This window comes from Notolepis coatsorum (genome assembly GCF_963971535.1).
Source record: "Notolepis coatsorum genome assembly, chromosome: 4".
NCBI lineage: Eukaryota > Metazoa > Chordata > Actinopteri > Aulopiformes > Paralepididae > Notolepis > Notolepis coatsorum.
The window spans coordinates 96,746,873-96,758,359 of record NC_140168.1 but is presented as its reverse complement, the minus strand read 5'-3'; the positions used below and the strand labels follow the sequence as shown (position 1 = coordinate 96,758,359).

The following is an 11,487-nucleotide window of genomic DNA, read 5'->3' as shown; positions in this document are numbered from 1 at the left end:
TTTCCCCCCTCTCTCTCCCTCCCCCTCTCTCTCTATCTCTCCTCGTTCCCCCTCTCTCTCTCTCTCTCCCTCTCCCCGTTCCCCCTCTCTCTCTCTCCTCTCCCGTTCCCCCTCCCTAGCTCTCTCTCTTTCTCTCTCTCCTCGTTTCCCCTCCCTTCCCTCTCTCTCCCCCTCCTTCTTTCTTCTCTCTCTCCCTCTCAGCCTTTTTGTCCATCGACCCACCCTCACACACACACACACACCACACACACGCACACACACACACACACACACACACACACCCTCACACACACACACCCTCACACGCACACACACGCACACACACACACACACACACACACACACACACACACACACACACACACACAGACACACACACACACACCCTCCCCTTCTCCCCTCCCTCCCTCCCCCGTCTCTCTGCTCGGCCTGGTGACGTCACGAACAGCCGGTATAAAATCCAGCCAGTAGGATCGAAGCCCGGCCCCGCGCCGCCAACTCTATTTATCACTCCGGCTCCCTTCTCTCTCATTCTCTCTAACTGCTCCCTCGCTACTACATCTCTTCTCTTCTCCTCCCTCTCTCTCTCTCTGTTGCGAACCTCACCGCCGCCGGCATGGACACCTTCGTAGGAACATGGAACCTCAAGGACAGCCAGAACTTCGAGGAATACATGAAGGCGCTCGGTGAGCATGCGTGTTTGTTTGTGTTTGTGTGTGTGCGTGCGTGCGTGAGGGAGAGTGTGTGTGAGTCATGCACATGTGTGTGTGTGCGTGCGTGAGGGAGAGTGTGTGTGAGTCATGCACGTGTGTGTCGCGGCGTGCGTGCCTGAGGGAGAGTGTGAGCCATGCACGTGTGTGCGCGTGCGTGCGTGAGGGAGAGCGTGTGTGAGTCATGCACATGTGAGTGTGTGTGCGCGTGCGTGAGGGAGTGTGAGTCATGCACGTGTGTGCGCGCGTGCGTGAGGGAGAGAGTGTGTGCGTGCGTGCGTGATAACGCGTGTGAGTGAGGTGTAACGGAACGGCCTAGTAGGCATAGCTACTGGGGGTGCATGTGTGTTTGTGCATGCGTGCGTGAGGGAATGTGTGTGTGTGTCTCATGCGCATTTGAGTGCGCGTGTGAGTGCGTGCGTGCCGTGTAACCGGAACGGGCGAGGAGGCAGGGCGTGCCTATAGCTACTGCGGGTGGAGACATGGTGCAAAGAGATGGTGTGGTGTGTGGGCGTGCGTGCGTCGTGCGTGCATGTGTTTTAAACTCTTTATGCAGATGTGAAAACGGGCCGTGGGAAAAGTAAAGAGCATAGTGGAAACTAGAATGAAGAAGATGAGAGAGGGAGGGAGGGGGCGGCGTGGTCTATAAGTGCAGGGCAATGGGGGGTACTGTGAGAGAGTGGGGGAGGGTCGCCCAATGCCACTGTGAGCAGCTCTGAATAGTCATCACACACAATAAACGCATACTTGGACCAAGGCGTACGTACACACACACACACACACACACAGCGTCAGCATAGTGACATGAGCTGAAAGCTGCTCATTGTGTGCGGGTGTTGTGTGCTCTGGGAGGAGCCGCGACCGGCCGCGCCTGAAGGATCCGAACACTGATTGGCTGGGAGCATGTGGTGAATAGTTTAGTAGTGTGTGTGTGTGTGTGTGTGTGCATCTGTGAGGGCGGGCGGGTGAACCCATTTATAGCCACGAAAAATGTCATCAACCTGTTTAATAAAGGAATATCTTATCTTATTTGTGTGTGAGAGGGTACTGCTGCTTCTCCAGGGGCATCATCACCATCGACCAGTCTGCTCTGGTCACCATAGAAACCCTAGATCCCCCCCCCCCCCCCCCCCCCGACCTCTCTGACCCCGAATTCTCCCGATCACTCAGGCGACTGCATACTCAGACACACACACACACACACACATTATGCATGCATGCACACACACACAGATAAGTAGACGGCTGTACACACTACACAGGGATGCTGCACACGCACGTAGATATACACACAATGTGCATTTACATTTTGCGCGCACACACACAAGACGAGTAGACGTTGGCTGTACACAGAAATGCACACGCATGATGATTCGCACAGTGTGTACTTGTTTTATTGATTGAGTAGGCGTGATGGATTTAGCCTTGGGGAGATAGTGGCCTGGCCCGCTGACTCTGGAGAGGGGGGGGGGGGGGGGGTGTTGGCTCCAGCTGCCCAATAGCTGAGCTCTGCTTCAATCTCACTTCTTGTCTCTTATTCTATATTTTGTCTTTTGCACATTGCAAAACATCCTCATCTTTTTCTCATTTTCTTATGAGATAAGATAGTCCATTATTGATCCCCTCTGGGACATTCGGGTGTCAAAGCACTGCAGCATGGGGGGGGGGGGGGGTACAGGGTGGGGGATGCATCTCAAAAACATCCTAAACTTATTGATGACTAAAATATAATTTTCAAGACAATAAAGACTCCAGATGAGAGTAAATAGCTTAAAGTGGAGATTATCTTTCGGTATTTGTATTTTTCCTAGATCTTTCTCTCCGGACTAATCATTTGCGCATATTATTCAGCTGCCGGGTCAATGGACTGACTGCGTAGTGTTTGCGCTCGGGCAGTCGAAGTAGACAGAACGGAGATTAGAGAAGACACCCAGACAGGGGGGGGGGAGGGCAAATCAATGAGAATCTCATTGCTCTGCACTTTTACCTCAAATGTACCAATTCGATCAATGTGCAGCAATGATTTAAATGTGTAGCAATGATATGAAATATCAAACTACACATTTGAGGGACCGGTGCAATATAGTTTTGATAGTTTTAACGTGTAGTTTGATAGTGACCGCCCGGTGCAATATAGCTCTGCGTTGTGTGTTAGAGAATAGACAGCCAGGACTCCATTCTTGTCGAACTCAGGTTTATTTTGCCCAACCTGCTCCCGTACATTAAGCAAACAAAGACGCACAGGTTTCGATCAGCAACGGTGCTCTCAGGCCGTGCAACAGTTGCCTTTCTGTCTCATTGGTACATTTGAGGGAATCAAATGTACCAAAGCAATGATTTAAATCTTTTTGTCATTTAATGATGTACTCCCAGTACTGCGACCTATAACCAGGGCTCTCTCTCTCTCTCTGCTTTGTCTCCCCCTACAGGTGTGGGCATGGCCACGCGGAAGTTGGGTGGACTCGCCAAGCCCACCACCATCATCGAGCTGGACGGAGACAAGGTGACCCTGAAGACACAGAGCACCCTCAAGAACACCGAGATCAGCTTCAAGATCGGAGAGGAGTTCGACGAGACCACGGCCGACGACAGGAAGGTCAAGGTGAGGGAGGTTAACCCTTTCACTGCCACACGACAGCAGGTTAACCCTTTCACTGCCACAATTCACAGAAGGTTAACCCTTTCACTGCCACACGGCAGCAGGTTAACCCTTTCACTGCGACAATTCACGGAAGGTTAACCCTTTCACTGCCGCACTACAGAAGGTTAACCCTTTACTATCGCACTACCGACTGTAACCGTCGGTAGTGTGATAGTAAAGGGTTAACCTTCTGCAGTGTGGCAGTGAAAGGGTTAATAGAATGGATCATTAGAATCAAAGGGTATTGCACATAAATAGGCACTTCAGATAATCCTTCAGAACGTTGATCGGCTCAGCTGACCGACAATAAATAAAAATGACACCATTCACCATCGTAGCCCATAATAACAGCATTGCATTGGCCTATCAACCAGTTAATATTATTATTATTTTAATATTATTATAATTATATATATATTTTTCGACTGACTGAAAATCGAATGTGTGGAGACTGGCACGACTATAGTCTATATGGTAACGGTTCGGTTTAAAAACTACTTTTTAGGTGAACATGATGGTGTAGTGGTGGTGCCGTGTTTAGCCAGGGTACCCAGTGCACTTGTTTGATCTAATATGACAGCCGTGACCTCTTCTTAATTTTTAACCCTCTTGGATTTTAATCAGGAATGCTAACAACGGTTAGCTTGGGCTCAATGGACCACAAACGACAACAGAAAAGGTGACGGGGTCAGGGGACACGGGTCAGAGTTCATGTTTTGATGAGGAGTTTTGAAGATCCAATGTGATGGATTGGCTAATCGGCGGGGGGGGGGTGCTCTCTGGCATCTGTCACGCTGAAGATTTGGCACCGCTCTAAGTGCTCCCACAAGGGTCCTTAGTGTTGTTTTTCAGTTGGGTGGGGGATGGGCAGACTGGGTGGGGGATGGGCGGACGGGTTGGAAGCGAAAGGTTCAAAGAAGATGGGATTGGTCACAATTTGTAACCATGAGACGAGGACGAGCAGGTGCCACGTCCGGGAATCTTCTACGTCGACCAAACGCGGCAGCTAGTGGGTTCAAAAGACTGCCGTCCCAACTTCATGTAGTAGCAGCCAAGTCTTTTTTATAAAAAAAATTGAGGAGAAAATGGTGACGATCTGACACACGTCGACTTCCTACAAAAAGCGAGTAGTCGAATTCACAGACCAGCCACAGACAGAATTAGTCTGCGTTTAACGCATCCTGTTGTGAAGACGTTCCCTGTTCTGCAGAAATGGGAGGGGGGGGGGGGTGGAGAATAACTTAGCAGTGTGTGGAACTAAACGGGGGGTGCGGGGGGATGGAGAATAACTTAGCAGTGTGTGGAACTAAACGGAGGGTGCGGGGGGGATGGAGAATAACTTAGCAGTGTGTGGAACTAAACGGAGGGTGCGGGGGGGGATGGATAGAAATACTTTAATCATCCCAAGGGAAATTTGGCACTAATCACTCGCAGTAAACATTTAGAAAAAATAAAATTAAGCATAAGAATAAAATGATGATAATTATAAAATACGGTCCGGGATTTACATTTCCATGTTATGTACAGTATATACATTCTAATATAATCTACAGTAAGTGTAATATTGAACAATGTTGTTTTAAAAGTCCAGGAAGATGGTAACTGTGCTCAGTGAGTGGAGAATAACTTAGCAGTGTGTGGAACTAAGCGGAGGATGCAGGGGGGATGGAGAATAACTTGGCAGGACGGGGAGCTAAAGGAGAGGTCAGCGGGGGTGAGGGATGATGAAGGAGTTGAAAGTTCAATGATGACAACACAGCTCTGTGTTGGGGAGAGGGAGAGAGAGAGAGAGAGATAGCAGGCTATTGGAATGAATTGTGCTGACCAGAGAAACTGCAGAGCAGACTAATAGCTTGTTGGAACCCCAGGGCCAAGTGGCTTCATTCAAAGGGTTTCAAGTAAAGTTTATTTGTGTAACCTCAAAATCACATTACATGTCTCAATGGGCTTCAAAGCCCACATTGGGACAACAACCCCTGACCTTTAACCCTCAATGAAGAAGAGCTCCCACAAAAATGGAAGAAAACAGAGGGGGGGGGGGGGCCCTCCCAAGACTGAATGGTGGGGGGGGGGGGGGGGGGGGGCCTCCCAAGACTGAATGGTGTCCACATACTACAGAAAATGGCTGTGGCATTAAAGAGTAATGAAACTCATGCCTCTTTAGCTGCTGCCCCCTAGTGGTTGATATTTCCACCCTGACCTACTAGGAAAACCTCTGGTCTCGGAAGTTGGAATTCTAAATAAATCTCTGATTTATTTATTTTTGTTATCTGACATCATGTCAACATGGTGGCATATACTTTAAACATTGTTTTAACATGTTCTTTAGAAGATTAAAAAGAGAAATATATATATATAACCTAATTTACCCAGGGTATGTTCACTGAGATGTATTCTCGTTCTCAGCAACTCCCTGCTTCACACACATTCACACCTGGGAGCTGCCCAGTACAACTACAGTCCGACACTGTTGGCCAGTGAGCAACTCCACTGGAGCAGTTTGGGCGTTAAGTGCCTTGCTCACAGGCACTTCAGCGGTTGGTATTGGGCCACGGGAGAGTGTTATTCATTCACTTCCCCACCCAGATCTTTCCTGCCGGTCCGGGGGATCGAACCGGCGACTAATTCAACACAGTTTCTCAGTATATACTGTGTTCAGAACAAACGCCAGCTTCTTGCCGGGGTAGCGGCAGGTCTATGGTCTCTCTCTCACCAGCTGGTAGCGGCAGGTCTATGGTCTCTCTCTCACCAGCTGGTAACGGCAGGTTTGATTGATTGATTGAAAAGTTTATTAACAGATTGCAGAATGGGTACAGTACAGTACATCTCAATACATACAATTGTTAAGGGGATGCAGACCAGAGAAAGACTTTCGTCTTGTTTACATCAGGGTCCCCCATTTTCAATTCATCATAACATATATGACATACATGACATACAGATAGACAGTACTGCTACATCTATACATTTATGACATATCAGATTTGCAAATACAGTACTGTTTGTGATACAAAAGTGTCCAGAAAAGGAGTGTATATACATTTGGCGTAGAAACTGTACATTGGAGGAGGTTGGTGGGGTGGGGTTGGGTGGGTTGGGTGAGGGCTGTACATTGGAGGTGGGGGGGGGGGGGGGTTGGGTAGGGGACACACACACATTTTACACTGTACATTGGAATATTGACAAAGCCTTACTTGGTCATTTACTGTACAACTAGGTTAGGACATTTGTAGGGGCCAGTTTCGAATTGCAGTCTCACGTAGGTGTTTTTTGAGTGTTTTTGAAGGTGGGTAGTGATTCACATTCCTTTACAGCTTTAGGCAGGGCGTTCCACATTGATGTGGCATAATTGCGAAACGTGTTTAGTCCCTTGTTTGAGCCGAATCTGGGTTTTACATGATTTGTGGAGCTCCCTCTGGTGTTGTGATCGTGGTATTCACTGACCTTTGGGAAGTATTTTGACATGTACATGGGTACCTTGGTCGCGTAGTGTATCTTGTAGACCAGGCCCATTGCAAGTTGCTGTACTCTGTCGTCTACTCTAAGCCATCCTAGGTTGTCAAAGTGGGCAGGGGTGAGGTGGGTTCTAGGAGTCAGGTCAAGTAGTAGTCTGACTAGCTTGTTTTGAGATGTTTGTAATTTGTTTTTTAGTGCCTTTGAGGTGCTTTGGTACCATGAGGTGCAAGCATAGTCGTAGTACCCTTGAATGAGTGCTCCTGCTAGAGTCTTCAGGGTATTCTTGTTTACCAGAGAGGAGATCCGGTACAAGAATCGCGTTCGTTGGTTGACTTTTTTTATTACATTGGATGCCATTTTGTCACAGGAAAGATTAGCCTCTAGGATGGAACCCAGGTAGGTAATTTCATCTTTCCTTGTGATAATATTGTCACCCACTGTAACCGAGAAGCCGTCGGTCTTGCTGAGTTTGTTATTTGAACCGAAGAGAATGGACTCTGTTTTGCCCATGTGTAATGATAGTTTGTTGTCGGCGAGCCATATGCAGATTTTGCCTAGTTCCGAGCTGAGGGCTTTTTTAACTTGTTCTTGTCAGAGACCAGCAGGGCTGAGTCGTCCGCAAACAGGAACAAGTTGCAGTCACAAGCTGACGACATGTCATTTGCATAAATTAGGAATAGTAGCGGTCCTAGTATGCTTCCTTGTGGAACACCACAGCTCACTGTGAGGGGGGGGGGGTAGGGTACCGTTTACTTCCACCATCTGTTCCCTCCCCTCCAGGTAGGATTGTATCCAGCTCACTGATAAACTATCAAAACCAATTGCTTTTAGCTTGTCAATCAGAATGGTGTGATTGACAGTGTCGAAGGCCTTTTGTAGGTCCAGCATGACCATGCCGCAGTATTTGCCCGCGTCCACCTCTTGTTTGATGTGGTCGTTCAAGTAGAGAAGGCATGTGTCAGTGGAGTGGGATGTTCTGAAGCCAGATTGGAATTCGTAGATTAGATTTTTTTCCGCGAGGTACTTTTCGATCTGTTCGTATACTATTTTTTCCATGACTTTCGAGATGGATGTAAGGATAGAAACAGGGCGGTAGTTACCCGGGTCTAATTTGCTGCCCTTTTTGTGCAGGGGTGTTACTCTCGCAATTTTGAAGTCCTTGGGGACGTGTCCCTGTTTTATGGAGAGGTTTATTATGTGTGTGATGACTGGGGTGATGGCTGCTGCTGAGTCTCTGAGGAATTTGGAGGGGATGTTGTCATGGCCAGTGGCCTTGTTTGGTTGGAGGGCGCACAGTTTTTTGAGTACCTCATCTGTAGTTACTATTTCCAGTTTGAAGTCGTCTTTGTGGACGCCTAGGTTCATGTAGTATGCTACTATGTGTTCTACCCCATACTGCCCTGAGTGGGAGGGTAGTTTGTTTACCAGTGTTGTGGCTATGTTTGTGAAGAAAGTGTTTAAGTAATTGGCTACATCCAGCTTGTCTGTGATGAGCGTGTTGTCCGTCTTTATGTTTATGTTTGAGAACCTGGTTTTGAGTTTTTTACTGCAGCCTAGTTGATTGTTGAGTAATTTCCAAAGTTCACGTGGTTTATTTTTGTTTTCCTCGGTTTTGTCATTGATGAAATTTTTTTTAGCAGTTTTGATCATGGAGTTTACGTCATTTCTTAGTCTGTTTCTTTCTAGTTTGAGTTCAGTCACGTGGTCTTGGAGTTCACTGCTCGTGCTTTTGGTAAGCTTTGACTGACTTTTACGAAACTCAGAGCATTTTTTGTCTCTGGCTTTCATTTCTATGGTCTCTCTCTCACCAGCTGGTAACGGCAGGTCTATGGTCTCTCTCTCACCAGCTGGTAGCGGCAGGTCTATGGTCTCTCTCTCACCAGCTGGTAGCGGCAGGTCTATGGTCTCTCTCACCAGCTGGTAACGGCAGGTCTATGGTTTCTCTCTCACCAGCTGGTAACGGCAGGTCTATGGTCTCTCTCTCACCAGCTGGTAACGGCAGGTCTATGGTCTCTCTCTCACCAGCTGGTAACGGCAGGTCTATGGTCTCTCTCTTGGCATCTCTGAGCCGGACACTAGAATACACAGAGGTCGTAATTCTGACCTCCAAAGGTGCGCTCTGACATCAGAGAGTGGGCAGCTGGGTGAAAAAGGACATTCCGTTTTTATTAATGGGCCCCCATAAAAATTCCTGTAACCTGGCCCATCTGGACCTGGCTACGCAGAGGATTGCGATTTATGTCGATTCTATTTTCCAAATGGCAGATATCTCTCATTGTCCCATCAATCTCATTTTAATAGATCGTAGTTAAGAGGTCCAGATGGAAAATGTCCCTTGTTTTCAGAACTTGGTGTTGACTATAACGGCTTCTCTCCGTCTCTCTCTCTCTCTCTCTCTCTCTCTCTCTCTCTCTCTCTCTAGTCTCTGGTGACGGTGGATGGTGGTAAGATGGTGCACGTCCAAAAGTGGGACGGCAAAGAGACCACTCTGGTTCGGGAAGTCGACGGAAGCGCCCTTACACTGGTCAGTACAAACCGCTAAAGTGTTTCTATTGTTGGGAGGATTTGTGGTGCGAGTGATTTGCGTTTTTGTTTTCTATCAAGATGACATTCAAGATTCAAGAGGTTTAATTGTCACATGCATACCCAGGGCATACAGTGAAATGCGGGTGGTCGATTGCCTGCATCGATTGTGCAATAATACTAATAATAAAATTGACATAAAATAACGGGCAATAAGAAGACATAAGATGTGCATGATAAAAATAGACATGCTAAATTCCTGAGAAGGCACTGGGTCCTATGTACACTACTATACAATTTTAACTCCGTCATTATGCTATACTTACTATATCTAAACTATACTATACACAAACCACATCGGTTCTTTCCTTAAAGTGACCTTTATATTCCTCCTTCCTTTAAAGTGACTTTTCCATTTAGTTTAAAGTGACATTTTGTTTAAAGCGATTGGTGTGTGTGTGGAGAGTTCAGTGTTCTGATGGCCTGGGGGAAGAAGCTGAGCCTTCATAATGGTGCCTATATATTGATCGGCGTGTGCATCTGTATTAGAATTATGTTTGTGTGTGCGTTTGCCTGTGTATCTGTGTGTTTTATGGCTGCTAACACACCCCAACTCTTCTCTCTCTCCACAGACGCTGACCCTGGGAGACATAGTTTCCACACGCAACTATGTGAAGGCCTAGTAACCCCGACCGCCGAGCTCACCCACTACCTGCGCCAACCGAAGCCCCCGTCCACTAATACTGTGTTCGCAGAGACCGCTGTGTGCGATTTAGAGAGGCATGCGGAGTCAGTGGGTGGTGGGGGTGGGGGGAGGGGCAAGCGGAGTGGATTGGATGCAGCTCTGCTCTAGGTGGCATGATTCGAGGCGAGAGGTCGTAACCCCAACCCCATCTCTTGTTGCAAGATATTCGATCCGCTGCGATGAGCACAGCGTGAAATGGATCGCTGTGAATATTGACGCTCTGTTGCCTATAAATATCGAAAAGCGTACATACAAAAAAAAAAAAAAAAGTTTGTGCGTTCAACGAGCTCGATGTCTTCGCGCCAGTGTCCCTCGTTTGTTGATGTGAGTCGCTCTGTTCATCTTGTGAGTAAAGCTGTTTAAATGTCTCTCTGCTGCCTCTCTGAACGCAGTCCAGGCCTTGCATACCCTTGTGATGGCCATTCGCCTAACTGACCCCCTTCTCACCCCTACCGTTAACCCCCTACCATGAACTTTGACCTCTCCATCGCCCCTGTCCTTCTATTTGTACCGCAGGGTTCCTCCTGTATGAAACACTGAATAAATTCCACGGATGTTTTTTTTCTTTTCTTTTTCTCTAAAATGTCTCAAAGTATCTTTTATTTCTTGTTCTTCTCTAAGCGATACTTCATGCATGGTTTATGGGGAAAAGGCGAATATGTAAAAGATACATTTCCAGAATTGGTTGGAAAATGAAAAAGTTGTTCATAGTAGTCTTTTATATTTATGTATTCTGTGTCCATGTGGAGAGTGGTGGGTTCCCTTAACCCTTTCACTACCAAATGGTTAAGCCTTTCACAACCACACTACAGAAGGTTAACCCTTTCACTACCACACTATATAGACTGTTAACCTTCTGTAGTGTGGTAGTGAAAGGGTTAACAAAATAAGTATTCATATAACAAATTTGCTGCAAGTCCAGATTGCTGACACAAAAAAAAGCCATTTTGCAAATATTTCCACCATAGGAGTTGGAATAGCCAGACGGGTAGGAATCCCGTTAATTACTCCGTGGTGGAAGTATTTGTACGTACAATTTCAAGCTACTTGTACTTTACGTGAGATTTTCATTTTAGGGAACTTTATACTTTTACTCCTACATTTCAAAGGAAATATTGTACTTTTTACTCTACTACATTTATCTGAACCCATCAGTTACTAGTTAAAAAAAGATTTTGCATAGAAAACATGGTTAAAATGTATGAAGATTATGTACTTTCACATTTGAAGCCTGTCAACTTCAAGAGGATGTAATCAGAGCAGCATAACTGGACCACATACCACTTTAACGTAACCTTTAACCAGAGCAGCATAACTGCACCACATACCACTTTAACACAACCTTTAATCAGAGCAGCATAACTGGACCACATACCACTTTAACATAACCTTTAACCAGAGCAGCATAACTG

The 11,487-nt window shown here is 46.8% G+C and overlaps 1 protein-coding gene across 1 annotated transcript; it reads left to right on the top strand.

Annotated features, from left to right (window-relative positions):
- The first annotated feature begins 530 nt into the window (after positions 1–530).
- fabp3 (fatty acid binding protein 3, muscle and heart) lies at positions 531–10,658 on the top strand. Its single transcript, XM_084312902.1, has 4 exons — positions 531–686; positions 3,140–3,312; positions 9,230–9,331; positions 9,963–10,658. The coding sequence occupies exons 1-4, from the start codon at positions 617–619 to the stop codon at positions 10,011–10,013; spliced, it is 396 nt and encodes a 131-aa protein (XP_084169028.1). The 5' UTR covers positions 531–616; the 3' UTR covers positions 10,014–10,658.
- Positions 10,659–11,487: the final 829 nt, after the last annotated feature.